Genomic DNA, 23742 nt, shown 5'->3' with positions numbered 1-23742 from the left:
TTATATATATAATATATATATAGATTAATGTCAAATATTATTTCAAATCACCTTTAAAATATTATCTGGACTGAAACGCTCCTAGTCTGTTTCTGAAGAAAAAAAAAGTAAATTTTTCTGATGATTGATCTATAATTGCTTTTTGTTTCTCCCCTCCCCCTTGTGCATGTATTCTGTCTTCTGGTATAAAAAAAAATATAGCACTACAACCTTGACTAAAACGCTACATACAGTTCAATCTTTTTTACAGATTTATTTCTCATTACCTAAAACATTTGCAGTCAACTTAAATCATACAAACCTACTACGAAGGCAGAGTTCACACTTCCGAAACCCTTTTCTTTATTTAAAAACGCCGTTTCAAAAAGAGGGAGCCAAACAGAGTGCCAATCCTCGAAACCACCACGCAAACATTATTTTATTTTGTTTTTGCTTATTTGCCCGATTTCCACTAGAAAAACTCTCTGGAGAGGGAGTTCTATTAATAACGACCACAATAGGTGCCAGAAAAAGTCGGATGGTAAAAGAGATCTTCTTTTCGTCGTGCACCAAAATACCACCTGGTTTACTTTTCCAGTATTCGTTGAGATCTGTTCGCGGTTAGATCTGTGTTGTGTGTATGTATTGTGCCTTATTATCTCCGCATGCTTTCTTGACTTCCGCCTTTTGGTGCCATGTCGTCCTACGGTGTAAGTATCAAATACGTTTTTGTATTCAGCATGAAAAGACTTTCGTGAGAAAAATTTAAAAACTAATTACTCCCAGAGGTCTACAGCAATTCAAAATTTACAATACCAAAAACCAATTATTTGTGTACGCGCATGTTTTATAAAGCAAAGTAGCATGATCGCTTTTTACTTTATGAAATTACTTACTTTATGGTTCTTACTTTTTGAAATAGCTTTGAAGGAGAATTAATAAAGATACTCCCAGGGATTTACAAAGATAATAATTTCGCAAGAGTCTAGACAAAGTTTTTTTTTAGGTGCCAGTATATTATGAAAGGAAAAGTAGCTTAACAGCTGTTTACTTTATGAAATTACTTCTTTTACGTTTTCTTACTTTATGAAGTTACATATTTATGAAGTATAGTAAGATAAAATTAAAATTTTGCAGTGGCTTACAAAACTTTGAAATTCGCAGAATGTAGGATAATTTTTTTAGGCAAGTAGCGTAAGCGCTTTTTACTTTATAAAGTTTATGACTTTATAATTTTATTTTTTGAAATTACACTAAAATAAAATTCTTTTCAGAAAATCTATTATTCCCAGGGGTCTACAAAAACTCAAAATTTCTAAGAGCTAGGATTCACTTTTCGGTGCTAGCATATTGCGAAATAGATAGTAGCATGATCTTGTGTTTTTATTTAATTTAATATTTTCTGAAATGAGAGTGGTCAAATTTGTAGTATTTTGCCAAGAATATTTAAAGTCAGTAAACAGTTGTTATCTTCAGAATATGTTTTGAACTCTGTTACAAAGACTATTGTTAGCATTTATTTTACTATTGATCCACTTCCGGGATTTTCGCGTCAATCAAAAATGTGCACATTTTAGGATAGCTTAGTAAGTAATTTTTTAAATTTATTTTTTCATCCTCATAGTCATCATTCATCCCAATAAAATAAATTATGTGACATAAAATTGCCCATTTAGCTGATATTATAAGACTTTTTTGAGATTTCTGAAAACGAAATACATGATAACGTCATCAATTTTTATCCGATTTGCTTTAAAATTAAACAGCCTAACATTGAAGTAGTTTCAGTTGTACATGGAATTTTCTTTTAAAAACATTGAAGAATCATACTAGCATGTTGCCCAATAATCGGAGTTTGATTTTTAATTTATAAGCTTTTGTCTAGTACAAAATGTACCTGGAAGTATTACTAGCCAATTGGGCAGAATTTTTTCTTACAGATAATTTTTACCCATTCGGAAAATGGGTCTTCTAGGTTTTACATGTCTGCACACTTTTTGACTAGATGAACTTCATCGACTAAATCAACTGTAGCACCATAATCATAAGCAACGAGCTATAGGTCATAAAAAAATTAGGCTAATATAAGCATGAATAAAAAAGCAGCATAAGAAGATCAAATTTAGAAGGAAAACAGCAAACGAGAATTTCGGAACAGCTTAAAGTTGAATGTTTTTTAGACTGAGGTTTTTCTTTACCCCAGAGCGCATATTTAATAATTTTATATAATATTAATTTAAAGTATTTCTATGTTTTTTTATGATTAACTTATTAATAAATATTGTTTTGGGGATCATATTAATGAAAATATGAATACTAGAGGAAGAAAAGAATTTTGTGATGTGTTTAAAAATGTATATAGTTTTGAAGGGATTTAATTATCGACTACGTCAACCTTCATCTATCTAAAGGTACCTCAAGATGGAATCAAGATAACCTGTCATATATACTAGAGAATTGATATTTAATATTTATAGTGGTAGTTACGCCACAGTTTGTAATTGAAAACTAATCCAGTTCATCATACTAGAGAACAAACATCAATTGATGCAACCCATGATTTGAAATATTGTGAGGTTTATAAAAGTCTATTCAGTAAAGAAAAAAAATTTTTAGTCTGTGGGTAATCAGTGATCACAATAATGTGATCATAATTCTCTCTCTCTTTTTTTGTGAATTTTCTCTCCTTAGTCTTTTTTTACGTTATGAAATCATTATATTTATTTTTTCGAAGTCATTATATTAAGTGACAATTTCTTAAAGACTGTTTTTCGAAGGCTCTGTCGTTCTGTCGTCATATGTAATGACGTTTTTTTTTTTGCGAATAATATTCCATTTTCATAACAGCTGTGAGTTTGCTACTGTTACTCACGACTGTTATTAGCCTATCTAAAGCCAGCGTTGTCTGCGCTTATTCTGGAAATGGTGCAAAACGACATTATGGAAAAAAAGTCACAGTTTGGGGGGTTAGTGAGATAATTAAGAGATTGGTGGTCTGAATTTTTTAATATTTAGAAACTTAACTCTAATGTTGCATTATCAGGGCTCATAAAAATTTGCAAGAACTGAGAATAAGGCAGTGATTATGATGATTTTCATCAAAGTTAAAAGATGTCACCAAATTGGTGATTTTTAAAAACACTTAATAATTTTTAAAATATTTAAGTTATTTGTCCGTCCTAAAGCGCAGATAATTCTTCACTGCAAGATGGTATGTATAATTTAAAATAAACGCCTTGATTCTAGTGTAAGGCATTTTCAATGATGACTTTATAAGTGAATATTTTATATCACGTCTGGTGCCCAATAAATGAATTTCTTCTTTCACGTTCCATGAAAAATTTACCCTATCACGTATGATGGGCTATAAATCAGTTTCTAAGATCACGTCAAGTGTCTCATAAATGAGATTTTCATATCACATCTAGTGACCCATAATTACAAACCTTATACTACAAAATATGAAAATGTAAAGAAAGTGTGAGTGTTGTAATGAAGTTATTTAATCTTCAGACATTCCTAAGAATTAGTCAAATTATTTTGCTTCATTTAGAGGGAAGGTTTAAGAATTCTTGGAAGCAAGACGGTGATGATGCAAGAACAACAAAACTTTGAAATCGTTGACGTCATTTTAACCGAACGCTCATTAAAAGCATGGAGCAAGGGATAAACGTTTGGATTAAAATAGAATCGAAAACATCAAATCTGTTTGCATAGATTAGATATACAAGGTCTGGCTATTAATTTCCAGGACTCATGGAATAACTCAGAAGAAAAAAAAGTTAAACACATAGCCATTTAATATTATTCGAAGTAATCCCCATCAGCCGTAATGCACGTCTGTGCTCGGCTATACAAATTTCAGAAAGAAGTTTTAAAGTCCTCTTTTGGAATGCTCCTTATTAGTGACGTTACAGTTTTCGTGAAGGCTTCGACTTCCTGAAATCTTGTTCCTTTCAGTTAATTTTTCTGGTTAAGAAACAGGAAAAAGTGTGTGCTAGGTCTGGCGGGTATGGTGGATGCTGCGACTCAACGACACCACGCTGAGCTGAGAATCGCCTCACAGCAAACGCAATGTGTGGACGCTACCATTTTCAATTGCTTCCGGCTTGCGTACGAATTGTGAGCGGGTCATTTTCCACGCTTTCGCGTTCGAAAGCTTTTTAAACCATTTAAAAGTTCTTGAGCGATATAATGCTTCCTTGCCGTAAACTTGTTTTAACAATTTGTAGGTTTCTGCAGCTGTCTTGCACAATTTGAAGCAAAATTTAATGTTAATTCTCTGCTCCATTTCACTTCGACAACAGGAATTTAAGAGCTCCGTTTTAATACGCCTTTCCACCAGAACCACTCACTTCAGAATGGCGCCGATTGCACTGCACATGAGCAGGAAAACACTCTTCAATATTCGATCATTAGCACCATCTTCCGGCTTTTCTTTCTCCTACAGTTACGTCAGTCCTGGAAATTAATAGCCGGACCTTGTACTTTGCGGTCGGGAATAATCTGGAGAATTAAATTAAAAATTTGACAAAATGGAAATCTAAAAAAAATAAATATGGGTTATATAAAAAAACTCAATGAATTATGTAAATACCACCTATTGTCACAAGAGTTATAAAAATACTAATCGGTGAATGTAAATTATCAAATGAATTCTATCGCAATGAATTTAATATTTATATCAATGGATTGCAATTTATTCCTTGATATAATACGAATATTAATTCGGTTTAAAAAGTAATAGACCATGTACATGTATAAATTCCTTGAGTCGAAAAAAATTATGAATTTTCGTTCACTTTGTTCTTTTACAAAAATAAACTATAACAATAATTAAGAAATTTAATTAGTACAATAAAAAAAATTAAATTATTTCAATAATTATTAAACAAAACTAATTATGACCTAACAAAATGATACATTTTAAATTTTCGCATTTTTTAAAATAGTATAAAATATTTTTATAACTTGTTTCTTCATATTTTCATACTTTGATCATGAAACAAATTCTATGAGACCCAAATAAGATATTTCCATGTCATAAAACTGGAAAAAGCTACTTGCGTATACTAGATTATATAAACTTTGAGCTATTAAAAACATTTTTTTACTTTTTTTAAAAATTTTCAATTGTAGTCTTTAGCAAAAACTTTACAGATTTCGAATTATGAAATTTACTTGCAAATTTAAACAAACAAGAAATAAAGGAAACACTATAATAATGACTAAGAAAATTCACAAACAGCGGCTATACTAATGGTAATTACTCTATATGTTTTAATTCATTGTGTGATAGATAATAGTTTCGAAACTTATAGTAGTGACATGGGAAGGGACAAGAGAGGAGCTCAAAATATTTGTGCGGTATCGTTTATTGGCCCGAATTTCAAGCTTATAAGTGGGATATCATTACAAATTTTGACTGCAATTAATGGGTTATACTATAGACATATTTTAATCCTTTTTTTTAACATCTATTCTGCTTTGATTGGAACGTGCCTATTCAAGATGTTTTTTGCAACTGCACTGAAAAATATAATTTCAAATAAAAGTGCAGAAATATGCAATTTTTTTTGCTCTTTTATAGAATTTTAAAATAAACCAATTTAAAAACAAATTAAGTGTACTTTAAGGAGGATTCATGCTCAGTTTTCATAGTTTCAATTTAAATTAGCATTTATAAGCTTAAAAAGATCTTTAATAAGCTTTAATAATCGTATCCCTTTGACAATCGGTCGTAAAAATAATATTAAAAATTAAGCTTATGTCTACTCTAATATTTTGCCCCGAAAAATGTGTTCTCTCTGTGCGCAGTTGGAAAGAATGCTGAAGCGATTCTTAAAGATTCATCAATTCAGAGTTTTTCCTAGAAAGCAAAGCGTGATGAAAATTCTCAGTAGGTGACTTTCCGTTGAAACTGTCTTTGTTTTTAATATTGTTTATTCTATCCACTAAAAAAACAGCACTTGGTTTGTTTTATTTAGTTTTTTTAAATTCTGATAGCATTTGTGCTTAAATTGCTACGACAATGAATAATACACAGGCGAATAAACGTTAAGTTTATTTAATCCAAAGCTATTCAATTTTATCATTTTTCGTAAACTAATTCAAAACGTGTGAAAAAAGCACCCCTGTGTTTGCCAGTGAAACTGTGTGAGTCTAAAAGCTTAAATGTCAAATTTTTATGTTTTTCACTCTATTTTCTGAGAATACATTCTTGTTATCATTGTCGCCATGTTTAAGAAAATATTGACATTTCGCATTGCATCAAAATATCAGTATTTGTTAACATCGTAAGCCCATCAACTAGGAAACTTGCTGCAAATTCCGCCGGTATTGAATCAAATCGTTTCATATTGTCAACAGTGGATATTTAATGGGATATAAAATAAAAATTTTATTTGTTATTGAAATTAATGAAATTATTGTTTTAGAACATTCGATTAAAAGATAAGATATAAAAAAAATAAATAAAAGTATAATATGTAATAAAGATGCATATAGAGAATAAATAATAAGATAAATAAAAATAATGATATATCAAAGTAATAACAATGTATTAGGTATACAGTTTTTCATTGCTGACGAACAATCATGTTGTTTGGCGCTATTTTTTGGTTTTGGAGAAAATGGTCGGCTGGATTTTATACAAGTACCGCAATAGGATAACGTTTCAAGCATAAAAACTTGAAATTATTTTGGAAAATTCCATATTCCATCACTCGATTTTTCTTTTACAGATACGAAAATTGAGCAGAAAATAACTATTCTAAGATAACAGGATAAGGAAAATAATCCTCGTCATAATCAATGGCATGGCTCGACAGGGTGGGCTTTGGCATTATCAAGAAGTTTTTTTCCAGGTCAACCTTTATCTTGCTAGCGTTTTCCAGTTTTTTGTTTTTGGGACCAAAAAGTCTTTTTCTAGGCCATCTATCCATCTCCAATTCGACCTGCCCTTTTTCGCGTGTGCCAACTGGTCTGGCATTAAAAACTCTTTTTGTGTCTTCATCCATTCTGATAACGTGGCCTGCCCATTTTATTCCCTGTCGTTTAATGAAGTTAATAATGCCAGGCTTATTATATGAGTCATAAGGTTTTAAATTTGTTTTTCTAAGCCCATTTTTTTTCTTAAATTCCTTAAAAAAATACTTCTCAAGATCTTTCTCTCAAAGATACCCAACATAAAAGGATTTAATTAAAAAAAATAATTATACGAGTAGATAATAACAACCAACATGAATGAAAATAATAATACTGCATAATATTCTTAAACAAAAAAAGAAAAACATACAGAAATATTGTTTTGAGGGTCATTTGTTTATATGTTTTCAATGTTTCAAAAACTCGCCGAACTTAGGGCATCGTAAAACTCTCCTCTCTCAAAACAACGTATTTTGATATTCTGTAAACGCTCTTACATTAAGGCTCAAAAAACAAACACCCTTTCCTGAAAGATCTCATTCTTTGGGAAATTTTCACATCTGCAGCAAGGTCCGTTAAATATCGGCCTTTCCTGTTTAAAACTGTTGAACGGGAATAGTTTAGAAACATAAACTTTACTCCAGACAAGATTATTTGTTTTTATTATTTGCTCCCTTAATCATTTGCTTTAGGGCTAAATTATAACATTCTGAGACTATTTCATTTATGTCCATATTACATTAAATAGACTCAATATTATTAAAATCTATTTACAAACATAAAAAATAGAGTGAAAGTTAAATTGTATACAATAAACTGAAAAATATACAGGTTGCTCTAAAATTAACCCCCTTAATAATAATTAGACCAAAAATGAAGTTATTAAATATGCATAGTAGGGATCGTAATATTAGTATATAAGCGAGGAATCAACAAAAACAATATCGGAATCCGTTGAATCACTAGTGAGGAAGTCGAGATTAAAAACATCAAAACTAGTTTAATTGTTTCTAACAAACATCTCACTTCGCCTAAAAATAAACAGATTTTAGTGCCTTTTGGCTTGGTCTGGTCTTTCACAATAGTGATCCTTTTAGTTTCGATTATAGTGTGTTTTTTTCCACCCTAAATAATCATATGTAACCATAAATAAAATAATAATATGTAACAGCATATGTCATATTTTTGACAAGAATTTCAAAACTTTAAGGTGATCGTTTTAAAAAACCCTGGATAAGAGAGAATTTAAACTAAACAAATTTGGCACATTTTAGAATATTTAAGCAAGATATTATTAGAATTCTTATTGCATTGAGCACAGTACAAAAATACACGCATAGGTTTTGAATAAGACATAAAAATACGTACTCGTTTTACTAAATATAAACAAATCAGCTATTTAAATTGTCTTCCAAATATTTAATAATTATTAGCCAAAAATATTCTACTTTAGGGTTTCGAGTGTGAAACAAAAGTTTTTCTTTTTCCTACTAATGTTCAAGTCTCCATTGCAACAATTTTTTCGTAAATTATTATTAATTATTATCAATTATTATTAATTGTTAAAAAGGAAATCCTGTATTAAAGGAAAAATAATTGTCAAAACCAGAAGAAATGTAGAGAAACTAAGTGATAAATTATTACACGAGCCTTTTTCCTTTCTTAATATCAGGAAAGAAAACAAAACATTTAAATACTACGTTTTAAGTAAATTGAAAAGGAGAAAAAATTATTTTCTCCCAGATATAAATAAAAAAACGTCAAGGCTCACCATTTTCGGGAGACATTGAGATAACATTAAGAGGGGCATTGAGATAATTGAAAAACAATTCCATTAAGGGATTTAATTTTTTTTCTTCTAATTTTATTAAAGCAGAATCGGTTTTAAACATTTAGTTTCCGACTCTGCTGGTAAAAAATTAAATCAGATGAATTTCTCGGTTGCCATTTGAACTTCATTCTAAAATTTTCATTAAAATTCTTACTAAATTTTCGGTTACTATAAAAACTCGTTAAATATATTTTGTCAAAGAGTTTTCTCAGGAAGAGGGCAAAATGCTAGTTCTTAATATTAGTTTCGAATAATAAATGGTTATATTCCAACCGTTGTTTTCATAGAATACGTTGACTAAACTGATTTTAAAAGTAACTGTAATTTATTTACCTCTTGAAAATTATAAAAAAGTGCATAAATTTCACAAAATGTTGCGTAAGTAAGTAATATTATGAGAATATTTTATAATAAATGAAAAATACTTTTAGTTCCACACTTTTAATTTTGAATAACAAGTTATATTGACAGAAAATAATGTTTAAAAGGAATAATGAATAAATAAAACTGGTAAATAAATAATTTATAAGAGATAAATTAATAATTTACAGCTAAATACTGTTATAAATTTTGTTATTCTAATACCAGCAAAACTATCTTCTAAAAAAATCTTATCATTTGATTTATCTGTTCAACGAGAAAGGGCGAAACGATCATGAAGAAATTGTATTTATGACTATGAGATTTTCTCAAAGGTAGAAATTTAAAGAAAGGACAAAAAAACATTGAAACCTGATATTATTAAATTAAACTTTCGGATTTAAATATTTACAAGTAAGTGAACAGTGAACTAGGAAAAACTACGATCTTGAAAATAAGGAGTAAAGCCAACTTGAAGAAAATTATGCAACACGAATGATATACGAGTGAAGCATTTAGCGTAAACATTGGCTTTTTGTTTTATTTTTAAGAAAATGTATGAGCGTGTTGTGTATTTTTCCAGTTTTTTGAAAATTCCGCTTTCAAAAGCTAATTTTTTTCTTTCCTAAAATACAGATTATTTCTAAGGAAAAAAAAAACTTTTGTGTTGTTCAATAACTTATTCAGATTTATCGCTATCATTATGCAAATATTGATATTTGAGAAAATTTGGAGATTTAGTTTGCACTAACACAATTTACAAATGTATAAAGATGTCAAAGTATGGTAAACAATTTTAACGCATAGACATAGATTATAGATCCATTGGCGTAAAGACACGGTGAAGAGTAGGTGATCACGAGTGAGATCCTGACTGCCGACTAATACAGCATGGTGCATACTAAATATGCTGTGGGTGAAAGTTTTCTCATTGGTTGTGGTGCAAAAGTTTAAAGAGAGGGATACCAGCACAGGCGCTATCCACTTCGTTTGACTGAGGTTTAAATTACGTGGCATTAATATAATGGCTGTTAAAAGTCTTGCTTGGTAGGTGTATATTTACATGCTAAAATCATATTAAATACCAGCAAAATATTCGAAAATGTCTTTCAATTTTTGAAGATAAACTATCGCTTTGACCGAATGTATTAATGTATGAAAAAATATACATTTTACGTTAATTTTAGGATTTGGTTACAAATTTTTAGCGCCTTGGTGACCGGGATTAGTAGATCATGTTCTAAAAATCACTCTTGTTGGAGAGCTCTCTCGCATGGATTAAAAAAAAATTTAGAGATTGAAATCAAATAATGCATACATTTTTCGTTTGAATTAGAATAATTTTTAGTACAGGTGCTGTTTAAAATTTTATTTAAAAGCATGTATTGAAGAAATTGGAATGACTTTTCATGGTTTATTCAAGTATACTTGATCAATACGAAACAAATATTTAAGAAACATTCGAAATAATCGTTTTGAAAATGTTTTCATTAAATTAATAGATAGAGTATACTTATTGATGGAAAAAATTTCAAATTTTAATACTTAATTATATTATCATGTATAATAATATATAATAAATATAACTTGAAATTAAGATCCTTAATTTCTATAAAATGTTCTTTAATTTTTTTTTTTTTTTTTTTTTTTTTTTTGAGATTGCTGGAATCAAATTATATTTTCCCTGGTCTCTATCATGTTTATCCTTGAAAAGTTAGCCATGCTTTCCCTATTAATTAAATCACTAATAGGTATTTTTTAATATTTCTTAATTTCTTCGGTCCATTTAAATACATCTTGAGGAAAGCAGTTACTGAGATTAAATTTTTAAGGTTTTGAATTTTTTTCAAAACAAATATATCACAATGTTTTAGAAGTTTTAAAAAAAATTGTATTTTTAAAATAACAGTTTTGTATCATTGCTCCATAAAATACAGGTAAATGAATAAAATGAAACGAAAAGTATTAAAAAATATTAACATATGACTTTATTCTCAATTGGTTTAACATGGGAAACTGGGTGATAATAATATAATTTGACTCCATAATACCACTAAAATGATCGATTTTTTTTTTAAAAAAAATTATTATCTTTAAAATAATTAGCATAACCTACAATTTGAATATTATATATATATTATATATATATATATATATATATNATATATATATATATATATATAAATTATGGTTTCAAAGTCATACAATTCTAAACAAAATACTGAGGTATTTAGTAAAGACGGAAAAATTTCTCTGAACTATGTATTTTACATAGTTAACATACTATCGTGAGTTTCAGTTCACCAAAGGCAGAACTGTAGTTATTAATTTAATATTAACTTTTCAGTAAGTTTTCTTTAACTTATTGTAGAAAATTTTCAAACTTGTTGGACTTATGTCACATTAATAGAAAAGAGTACTTTTCGATCAGCCAAGCACAAATTCCATCAACTGTTTTACTTATTTATTTACTTTTGTGAACTTTTTAAGACTGATCCAACATTAAGTAATCAAAATTAAATGGGACCTAATTTACGTTACATGGTGGATTTGGTGACATTGGCGATGTAGTTCGATTTACATGATTTTGTTTCTTGGTATGCTTATGTATTTGCCATTTCCAGGTATCTTTATTTGGGTAGACTATACTTACCCCCGCCAAGTTGTGATCGCGATTGATCGCCAAGCTGGGTGATGTTGAAAACCAATCGTGATTCTGATTGGTTTAGATTTGAATCGTGATTCTGATTAGTTTAGAATTTAGCGTTGTTTTTAAATGAATTCTTAAATGTAATTTCAGAGATCCGTTAGTTCTACTTTGGATACCTGCTGGTAAGGTTATGTTTGCTTCTGGTACTAAAAATGAATTCTGTCAATAAGATAAATCTTAAGTTTCTGTACGATTTGAATAACAATGGGAAAAAAGCAGTGATTGACTGGTGTATGAATGAAGGTTTAATTAGTAACAGATATAAATGTCCTGTTTGTGGGTTAATGCGGAGTTCCGGGCAAACTAGTATGGCGCCAAACATAAGTCGCCAAGGGGCACCCTCAAGTATATTTTCCCCCTTTATTTTTGCTTACTTTAATTCTTGGTGACTAGCGTCAGCGCGCCGAGTTAGCGACATTTTCCAAAATAGCATATAACTGGGATTTCAGTCAAAACGAAACAAAGCGTGAAAACGCTCATCAATATACAGAAATTGTGGAAGTATTCCTAAAACGTCCCCAAAAAGTAAAAGGCGGAATTTACGCAAGACTTACCGAAAAAATACTGATCTTTGTATATCAACATATGCCTTGAGATTGTTGCAGTAGATTTTTTTACCATTTATTGATATTTGTAGTGATTCTTATTTCTCAGTGATAATTCATATAACTGTTCATATAACTGTTATATAAAAGATGGTAATTTTCGGTTAGCTGAGCGAAAGACCTTCTCTAACTTTTTATTTTTTAAACGTAAAAAATAAGTAAAAAGTTGAATTTTCAAGCGCTTGGCTAACCGAAAAGTACTGAAAAAATATTCTTAATTTTAAACTATTTTACAGTATTACAAGTACAAAAATCAAATTATCGAAATACTTTGAAGCTTAATGATTGTTTAATATCTTTAAAAGATTAAATTATAAATTGTCTTAAAATTTGCAATATGGCATAATGAAAACTTGATCTCTTTGAGTTTTAAAATTGATTTCTTTCATCTTGAAGAAAATTTGAAAGGTTTCTATAAACTACAAAAAATTTTACATTTAAAATACTTCTTCAAATTTGTATCTCTAGTGTTTGAATAGAACAATACGGTTTCGCAATTGGCGACAAATGGCTCCTTTTGGTGTGATTGCAACGGACTTAGTGTGGCTTCTTGATGCGAACTGCTGTGCTGTAGAATTTCGTAAAGCTTTAGTCTTAAATCTTGGCTCTTTTTTAATCTTTTTGCTTAAAGATTTGACTTCAGTCGGACGTATTACATTTTTCTTTCCATGTGTACTGTTTTGGTAGCCAAAAAGTGTGTACCTGTGGTCTTTCGTCTTTTTTAACATGCCGGTTTCACAAACAACTTTAAAAAACTGTCTCACATCTTGTTCCAACTTCGAATGAATTCGCATGATTTTATGCTGAGTTATGAACTTAAGAACTTGCGGAATGCTCACTTTATTATTACCGAGTTCTAGCATGGATTTCAATACAGCATTTGCAACTGTCTTGTTAACATTATCTAGTTTCTTAAGGGAACTGAAATCAGGGAAACTACAAGAAATATTTGTCATTGTATCATATGAACAACTCGGTGTAGTATCTGATACTTCCATGGGTGAGCCCTGATTTTTCGAATTCATATTTCGATTGTCTGGCGAAATCGACATTTTTTCGTCTTGGATTGAATTATCATTCCCGTTGATTGAAATATCCTCTAAATTGGTTGCAGGTAAACTTTTAAAATTATTTTCACGTAGTTCTGTCACGTCTGTGGAAGTTTCAATTCCACTATCGCCTAAATTTGCCGTACCAGGTGAGCATAATTTGATAATAATTGGTGGCGTTTTCTCGTTAGTCGAAGGTGGTGAGTTTTTTGATGAATCTGGTTGGATGTTATTTTTATATGCTTCTGCTTCAATCATCAAAGAGTTCATAATTTTCGTAACGTCTCTCTTCATTTCCTCATTTTTCATTTTAAAGTCATTATGAGCAAACGTCAAACCTTTTTCTGTACCAGTGGATGATAATTCTGTTACTTTACAAGTTGCGAAGTTACCAATTATAGAGGCCTTTTTTTCTGATGCAAATTTTTTATTATTTTCGTATATGAGTGATGTACTTGCGTCTGCCATTTTCATATAGTTTTCTCCAGCGACCTGTGAGCTATTTTCGCATGATAGTTCAGGAATTGGTGATAATATACGAAAAGGATTACGATCAAAATTCCTTAGAACGAAAACATCTTCATTAGATTTTTCCATAGGACTCACGCTTGAACTCGTAAACGTTCCGTCAGTTGCATTTAGAGGAGTTTCGAACATTTGAGGACCATCGAATTCTAAACCATCCATATCTTTTAAAAGTGCTTCGTTATCAGTGTCATATATAATTTCTAGAGACCTCTGATTGGTGTCGTCTAGGATAGTATAGCTTTGTGAAGTAGTGCTAGTTAAAGGAAGTGAAGAATAAGCTTCTCGGTCTATCAGTGGTAGTTCTGGCGAATCTTCGTTAATCTCACACATTACCGCAGGATTGTCTTTTTCTCTTTCAACTGATAACATGAGCTCTTCGGACAATACAGGTCTAAATATGGATGCACATCTATTTGTTACCTGGGAACTACTTTCACTTGATGATATAATTCCACTGTTGGTAGACGAATCTGGACTTGAAAAAAATAGGCAACTCTCTTTCGATTTTGTAAGAGTCGAATCTTCAACCGAAACATGACTCGTTTCATCATTGGATGAATAATCATCAGGATAATTATCTCCGTTCTCCAAGGCCTTAATTTCTCTAGTATAATTAGAAGGGCATACGTCACTATCAAAATTATTAACGAAATTTTCAGCAAAATTATTTTTACTTTGCTTTGCGCCATGAATTTCTTTATTTTTCATACTCTTAAACATCGACTTAAAGTTGAGTGTTTCATAAATATTAGCGCTCGATTTGTTGATGCAGCAACTGTCAACGCCTAGTGGATTCGTTAAAGTTTTACGAAAAAGCTGCTCATTTGAAGTTAGTGCTAATGACTCATCATGAGATGTTAACTGTTCAGCCTTGGTGTCTATTTTATTAGAAGTATCACATTTTTGTAATTGTTTTCCAACATAAATGATGTTTTCTGCATCCTCATTTTTATACAATTGAAGAGGAGAAATTTCACGATCAGCTGCTTTTATAGTTTCGCCAACACTTACATCGGTTGCACTAAGAATTAACTTCCAATCTGGTTCTGAAATGGGTGTTGAAAAGGCGAAAGCAGAGCAATCTCTGCTTTTATTTTTATCAGAGTTTTCTTCTTCCATCTTATTAACTTTAAATTACTTTTTATTTCGAGTGCCTAAAATCTAGTCAAAAGCAATTTCATTGTACATTTAAATTAAAAGTTTAGCTTTCCCGAGAAACGTGAAAGATCCGAGATTTGATAAAGTCGCGAGCGAAAAATGTATTTCCCTCACTTTTTAAAACCGATGTAAAAACTATTCCAAGCTTTATCGTGATTTCAGAATCAAATTCTATTAATTAAGATGCATCTTAAGCTTAAAACTTACAAATTAAATTTCTTAGTAAGGTGAGTTAAAAAAAAATTGTACTTGCACCAAAAAGACGTACTTTAAAATTGTTTTAATCTTAAGCTTGTTTAATAGATTTCTTTCTATTGTTTATTTTTGGTTTTGCAATTTGTATAATTGAAAATTTTTCGATAAATTATATAAAAATTATAATTTTCTTTTGTGCGAATGTTTTTGGTAAACAAGTAGTATAATTGCGTACTATAGGTGTTAGAATGTACTGCATTAAAAATTAAGACACAAGAATTAATAATAATGATGTAAAAATTGAGTTTTGGGCTTGTACCCCGGTCAAATTGTGAATAACGTAGTAAAAAAAATAAAACAATAAAATTGTTATTGACATTTAAATTTACTTTTTAAAAAAAAAATATCAGGTACATAAACAATATTTTATTTCTTCTTTAAGTATTTTTCAATGGTTGTTACTTTCAATTAGTAATAAATTTCAGCCTTCAGACAATTGCAAAGTAATATCCAAATATATGATTAGGAAATAACATCATAAATAAAAAAGTTCGTTTCTAATGCCTAACAACGTTTTCTTTCCTATGTCATTTAAAGTAAGTTTTCCAACTTCATTTTTAATGTCTTTTTATGCTTAAGTGCAGTGGGTCCTTTGTTTTCCTTATGCATTGTAGTGTAAGAAAATTGGATATTTGAGGTTTGAGATTGGAGAGGGGAATTGGCTATCTAAAGCCGAAGAAATCTAAATCTTATTTTCTATGCAAACTGGGTACAGTATTTTATCGCTGATTCAAATGAAATTAAAGCTGGGCCAATGGGATTCAGAAGTTATAAGAGTTTTATGAATAAAAAGTATAATTTTTGACTTGGACCTATTTACAACTCCAAGACAAATTGCTCTTTTTAGTTATAAAGCTTAAGATTTTATTCCATGAGGTTATGGTTCATACATATTTTTTTACTCTGAGTCGAAAGGAACTATAAAGTAGATAAGACTAATAGTTTGGAAGTTATATAATTTTCTTTTGCAAGAAAATTATAATTTATGGCTTTACCTTTCTTACGCATGAAACCTTTACAATTTTAAAATGATATTTTATTGACACCTAATTTTGCTTTAGTTACATTTAGCGTAATAGAAATAATGCCTAATTTTCTAGATTAAGAAGTGAAAATAGGTAATTTTATGTGTAAAACCCTACTAACTTCAAAACTGTGAATCTTATCAACTTAGGTTTGATTTCATTCAATTTAACATAAAAAATACACCAAAAACTATTTAAACTTATGTAAATAGAGAAATCTAAGTTCTTTTTTTTCTAACCCTCTCCATTCATAGATCTCAGATCTCCACCATCGTTTTTTCTTATTCGACAAAGCAAAATGAAAAAAATGAGACCACTTACAACAATTAAACTAAAATTTCAGACTTAGAATGGTGGTAGTTAAAAAACCAACCACCTATATATGGTGTACAGCGATCATAACGATAATCATAAGGAAGAACAAGACTCTGTCAAGAGCAGTTGCAAACATTTTCCATTCTTCCTTCACGGATATGTTTTCCTTCATCATCGTCTCTTCCTTCAGTTGATCCAATGGCACTTTATCTTCAGGTAAGGAAGACTGAAGGAACATGTATTTCCCAACTGTTCCAGTCAATAGTGGAATAATCAGGGCAGGTGGTCGAGAGGGTCCGGTCAAAGAAGCGATTTTGAGGACCACAAACACTTGAAGAAGCAAAGTGATTGTGACTATATACATTGCCGTCTGGATGAATGATACTAGAAAAGAAAGATCAATACAACGATCAAAAAATAAATTATTATGTCGCTTAATATTTAAAAAATAAAAAACATTTGTGTCGCTGTTTTGGGTGTTGAACTTTAGGTTACATTTTGTTTTCTTGCTCAAAAATAAAGAAACCTGAGCCAACTTAGAAATTTTGAAATTACCAGGATGCGTAAAAAAATTAACATTCGATAACTAAGTTGAGAAATGTTAACTGTTACGGTTTATACCATACGTTCATACCATAAGTTTTTAGAAAAATATCCTGTGAGTAGCTCTACAGTTCATAAACATGTAACTACAGAGTTGATGTGCTGACAGGACTATTTTTGTTTATGAACGCGATTTTTTTTAAAAAACTTTCAATGTTTTGAAAGTTATTGCAATTTCAAGTGCTTTTTCTTCGAATATATTCACTTTTAAACCAGTCAGTATATTTTCTTCGTTGTAGTCTTCCTTTTATAAGTTTGTGCTTGACTTGATGTCAAAAGTAACAAAAACAATGTATAAATGAAATAAAAAGATGCTATAATATTTATATCAGCATTTTCAAAAAAACATTTTAAAGACTCAATAGAGATAAAATCGTTTCCGATTTGAATTACGTGATCTCATTTTCTCATTTATTGCTTCCTATTGTGTCGCGTATCCTATATTTCTGAGTTTAAATATTTTTTTTTCCTTCAAGTATAGTTGATTATTTTTAAAACCAAGGTAATCGTTCATTTTGATATGATGTTCTTACGTCAGAAATGTTCTGACGTAAAATTATAATAATAAGCTAAACTAATACACATAGAGGGCCAAGGCCTACTGTGCCCATCTCAGTTTTCTTGACCTAGGGCTCTGCGGTGCTGGAGCAGATGTTCCGGTCAGGTGGTCAGCCGAACGTGGAATCCCTAGTGTTTAGTTCCCAAGCATGCTTGGTACTCATTTATCGATCCACTGAAGGGATGAAAGGCTGAGTCAACCTTGCCCGGCCCGAGGATAGAACCAGGGACCGGTGGCACGACATCGCGAAGCGCTACCGCTCAGCCACCGGGCGTCAAAATTATAATAATAAGATATTTAATTACCAATATGATCTTTTCAAGAAAATATTTCGACTTTAAAGAGGAAGAAAACGGATGAAAGAGCAGCCACGGGGGTCAGTGAACAAAGAGCTGAAGACGGTATTTTAAATGTTTATATCAAAATGTTCTTAAGGCCGTTTTTCGAAGGCTCTGTCGTATGATGAGAGAATGCATTTTAGCAATTCATATATTTTTATAACTGCAATCAGATTGTAACTGTATTCATTACTATTAGATTTGCCTTTTAGGTTTCAGATAGTTCTTTCTATGCTTATTCTGAAAATGGCTCAATATGTCAATGTCAAGAAAAGTCACAGTTTTGTGAAAACAGAAAGCTTTTGTGACCTAATATTATGAAATTGTAAAGTTACGAGAGCGCATTAATTTTTGTGCTCATAAAAATAGGCAAAAATTGAAAATTATTCCAAAGGGGAAGAAAGTCACTAAATTAGCAATTTTTTTTAAAAAAAAGAGTATAATTTCTTTTTTATTTATTTAAGCTATTTGTCCCTAAAGTCCTGACATATTTTTCAGCAAGATAGTACTTAAAAATTTACTACCATCCCTTTTGAATTATCATCCCAGATAGCATTAGAAGATCGATTTTAATGTAGCAGCAACCTTAATCACAAGACTCAAAAAATAATTAGCAACTAAACCATGTAAGCTTGAAATAATATTAAATTTAACTATACTAGTTAACGCGTCATAAGATTTACATTAAGCTCGAAACATTCATTTTATAGCACGTTTAAATCTAAAACACTACACATCATCCTTAAAAAACTATTGCGTGTTTGTGAACCTTAACAAACAAAAGAAAGAAAAAGTTCAACAACAAGTTTTGAAATAAGAGCTAAAATATTATATGTATGTTTTGTAAGGATTGCCTTTATTCCATCTTTTAAAAAAATAACATTGTAACATTTCTGCTTTGTAGGAATAATGAGTCAACCTTATTGTGCCATTCAAAAGAAACCACAAATACAACGTAAGGTGACTTGCAATCTGGGATATGTGTTTCGTTTAAGTCAACACATTTTACAACACTCTTTAAGTATTGGGTTTGAGTACAATTACAACTAACTATTTAATGGAATGTTTAAAATATTTTAAATAAATGCTTTTGTTTTTATCAGAATTAAAAAGCTCGGAGAAAAATATGTTATCTAACATATTAAAGATCTTGAGACTTCTGAATCCGTAGAAGCAACTGCAAACTGTGTAAAAAAAGTTTTTCCCAATGAAATACGCTCTATTTAAAAACTTGGTGAAATAATAATATTCTATTATTTATCTCCAACTACAGGGTATTTTGTTATGAACGCCGTTAATATACATTTTTGGAATCCATGTCAGAAAGGAAATAAAAAATAGTATACGCATGAGCGTTTGCAAATGAATATTTAAACGAAGAAAAGCAAAAACGCTATAAAAAACTAGCGAACCACTAATGAGAAAGACATCTACTCTAAACATCAAAATTTGTTTGATTGCCGGAATAAATAGATTAAATGATGAAACCCATTATTAGAATCATTACCAAGCTTCAGCAGGCAATCAAGAAGGTTTTGATGTTTTCAGTTCTTCCTCACTTATTTTTGCGATTCTTAGTGACTGCAATAACTTTTGCTCTTCATTTTTGACAAGAATATCAAAAATATGCAACAGTAGTGATAATTACGGAACTCTTTACATGCAGATTAATTTAATACACCAGTTACAAACTGGGATAGAAGATAGGATACATCATAACGATTATGAATGAAATGCCGTCCTACACCACTGAGAACGCCTCCCGTTATGAACTGGCTGTTCGTGCGCATTTTAAACAACTCATCTAAATCCTCTTAATTATGTTATTTTTACCCTTTCTAATAAACTTTGTCTATAATTGTGAACAAATAGGCCCAGAAATTGATATTTATTCTTAATTTAATTATTTGGCTACCTACTTGGTAAGCTCGTCAAGTTAGCCGCCAAATCCATAAATTACACTAAATAGCTATTTTTGAGCCTATTGTAATTCAATTTTTGACATTAAATTCTGAAAAACTTAAAATTGACCAAAAAAATTAAGATAATTTAGATAAATACAATACACAAACAGATAGCTTATAACGGAGAGACATCCTTAGCGGCGAACGATATTTCTGAATGTGGGTTGTGTATGCAATTCTCAAACCTTGTGATACCTACCTCTCTCTCCCCCTAAAATGGTAACCGCTGCATTGAATGAGACTTTATAAATCTCCGTTTTTTAAATATGTTATATTTAGTGTTCTTTAAATATCGCACAATTCGAATTGTCTTACCGCCCAATAGAACCGCCATAGGATTTCTTGTTCTTCCTGCCACGCAAATAAGTAAGACATTTAGAGTAAGAAAGAGGATTCCCCCTAACAATATCTTCTTTGAAGAATCAACTGGTAGCCAGAAAATTGTCAAGGTTAATATCATGACCAGTATACAAGGTGCTCTCGTAGCTTCAACTTCTGGTACGGGTCGACGTTTCAAAGCGAGATGAATGTGAATGCTCAGATAAGGCTCATTACAACACTCGTAATAAGTTTCATTACGTACTGCAAAGGACTTAGAGCTGATAAGTTCCCACCTGAAATAAATAAGTCGATAAGAAAAAGAATACAGAAACATCATAGAAAGCACAAATAAAAAGAGATTTGGAAGACAGACTGCTGTTTTTGTATTATTTTATTTTATAACTGTCGTTGAACAGCTGATCCAATTACTTTTGGTTTACGGCTACTAATGTTCAACTCCGTACCCTCGTGGAGGACTGTTTGATGGCACTAACCCGCATTTGCGTTGCATGGAATGGAAAACCACGAAAACCTCCCACGGTTAGCCTGACGGCAAGGGGACTTTTAACCCATGATACGTCTACCACTGAAGATATTTTACGTCCGCACTGTGGTCAGAGCAAGCCGGATGTGGAATTCGTATCGATCAGCCATTGCTGGGATTCGAACCCGGTTCATCTCATTGGAAGACGAATGCTCTATTCTCTGACGTTTCTACATTATTATCCCATCATAATCTGAGGCATTTCATAAAAAAACAGGGTGATTCAAAATTGTCATCGGAACTTTGACACGCGTTAAAAAAGTTAGATAAGTTCTGTTGATTACTGCAACAAAGCTTTTAAGAAAATAAAAATATTCATAAACTTTTTTTTCGATTACTAATAGGGCACTTAGTAGTCGTTCAGATATTATGAAGGTATAATTGTAGATCTCCCCAATATGTAAACGTAATTGTAGATCACCTAGTATTTTAACATATTGTAGATATTCCCCATATATTTAACGTATTTTTGATGAATTTGGTTTAACATTACGTGTAAAAAATCAAATTTTAGAGTGTAAATAAAACGCAAAGATGCGTAATAAGTAATGCATTTCTAAAATAAGTGTACCATTTATTAATTAAATTTATATTTTATTTGATCGTTTCCGTTTGGCTATAATTTCTTTTAAGGTATCCGACTACCTTCGGGACAAAATTTTTGAAAAATAAATATTTTTCACAACATTATTGCAATNAATTAAATTTATATTTTATTTGATCGTTTCCGTTTGGCTATAATTTCTTTTTAGTCTTTGCTGAAACCCCGTTTCTGGTAATCATGCTATTCTTTTGCTTTCCGTGACGTCATCTTTGGTGCAACTTCTCTTCCCTATTATGTGATTACTTCAAGAGTTATTTTCACATATATTGGTTTATTTTCAAATCACCAAATATAAGAGGGTCCGAATTGTAAACTATTACCATATATTCCTATCTTCGCATGTGAGTGAAAACCATCATTTTTATAAATAAATTAAATAGATGGCCTTTATTTAACTGCCTAACACATTTATATAAATATTCGAAACCGTTAAAAACAAAGTATAGATTATACTTCAAAAAATATTTGTAATACCCATTACGCTTATATTAAATTATATATATCTACATATACTTGGCTCTAATAACTATGCCAAATCATCAATTCCTTACTCATTCTTGACGAAGTACGTGATGCGTATACTTCCAAAGCCCATATTAAAGGAGATTTATAACCTTGACACTAATTAATAGATACGCCAAGTCATTGATTGCTTTCCATTTTTTGAAGTTGATTTTAAAGGATTATGCTAAATGACATTTATTACCTTGGCAATTCCAAAACATGCCAAATTATTGATTCCTTACTCATCCCAGGAAAACTATTTTATAACTTCAAAAGCTTATAATTAATGAGATTTATAATCTTGACAATAATTAATGGCCTTGCCAAATCATTGATTCTTTACTCATACTTGGTGAAGTATTTTATAACTTCTCATTACTGCTCCTTAGTTTTATTTTTTGCTGAAAGGACGAGCGCTGTCTAAATCAATTTTCTCAAAAACTTATTAAGTTTTCATTCATTTGAATGACTAAATGTGCAATAAATTGATGAGGGGGGGGAGGAATCTAATAAAGTTTATCAACATTCGAGGGCGATATCATGATTATAAATGATTACCTGGGATGAATATTTTCGAATTCATACAAGTCTAATTCGTCTTCGTGAGCATAATTTATTTCCCATCCATCGTGTGCCCATGCACCCAAGATAATAACGCATTCCACTTCATCGTAGGGATAAGATGTCTGTTCAAGAGTTGAGCATGATGTTTGTGTGAGAATCGGAGGAAACCACGAAACGTATCCTTGGTTATGAACAACGAGCAAAACATCGTGAGTGGGATCCACTTGAGTGCTATGACTGTTAAAAAATATTGAATTAAATGAAATGTTAGTAATATTTTTAGCAAAATAACAGATAATAAATAATATCAAATTCTTTTTATTTTTTATTATCTGTTTCTGAATTATATTTATCAACTGTTTCATAAGTATTAATTATCTGTATAATAAATAAATATTTATTGTATAAAATAATTTAAAACTGGATTGATTACGGCTAGGATACTTTGAAAGAAAAAGTACCCTTGACGTAATCAAAATAATGCATGATTGATTATGAATGAAAAAAAAAATACAAAGCTAAATATTTTCAGATAGAGTTTAATTATGAGTTAGTGAACCGATAATTCATCGAAGGAGTTTAAGAAAAAGAAATTGAGAATTGAAGTTTTGGAAAGAAAATGGATTATTTTGCCAGCAACATTAACTGCAACATCAACTGCAACTTTTTTAACCTTCAATTCTTTTCAACTTATATCTCAGTTTGTTCCAGCTGTAACGCGAGACATTTTCATTCAGAAATTTGTAAATATGTACGTTCACGCATTTCATGTTTAAGATGGCAATTTAGACGCATTGCATTTCAATTTTTTATATGTATATACATATATAAGTGAAAAATGTAGAGAAAAAAATGGGAAAAAAATTACCAAAGATTTATAAAAAGAGAAGAGGAAAAATAATTTAAAATAATAATTTGTAAAAAAAATTTTTATTGAAAAATAAAACTTTATTATTAATATAAATAAAAAGCCGAAAACAAAATTATTTTTCTTAATTT

General features: G+C 30.4%; 2 protein-coding genes across 2 annotated transcripts in view; one reads left to right on the top strand and one right to left on the bottom strand.

The window, feature by feature from the left end:
* The first annotated feature begins 549 nt into the window (after nucleotides 1–549).
* LOC107455789 (FH1/FH2 domain-containing protein 3) overlaps nucleotides 550–23742 on the top strand; it is a 137893-nt gene continuing 114700 nt past the window's right edge. The window contains exon 1 of the mRNA XM_043052061.2: nucleotides 550–689. Coding sequence (XP_042907995.1) covers nucleotides 675–689 — 15 coding nt within the window. The 5' untranslated portion in view covers nucleotides 550–674. The remainder of the gene's footprint in view (nucleotides 690–23742) is intronic.
* LOC107455795 (neuronal acetylcholine receptor subunit alpha-7-like) overlaps nucleotides 15754–23742 on the bottom strand; it is an 18984-nt gene continuing 10995 nt past the window's right edge. The window contains exons 5-7 of the mRNA XM_043052062.2: nucleotides 22738–22980; nucleotides 20522–20820; nucleotides 15754–17126 (exon numbers count right to left, since the gene is read on the bottom strand). Coding sequence (XP_042907996.1) covers nucleotides 16804–17126; nucleotides 20522–20820; nucleotides 22738–22980 — 865 coding nt within the window. The 3' untranslated portion in view covers nucleotides 15754–16803. The remainder of the gene's footprint in view (nucleotides 17127–20521; nucleotides 20821–22737; nucleotides 22981–23742) is intronic.

The sequence above is a fragment of the Parasteatoda tepidariorum genome, chromosome 1, assembly GCF_043381705.1.
Source record: "Parasteatoda tepidariorum isolate YZ-2023 chromosome 1, CAS_Ptep_4.0, whole genome shotgun sequence".
In the NCBI taxonomy this organism is placed as follows: Eukaryota; Metazoa; Arthropoda; class Arachnida; order Araneae; family Theridiidae; genus Parasteatoda; species Parasteatoda tepidariorum.
This window is presented reverse-complemented; position numbering and strand designations above follow the sequence as displayed.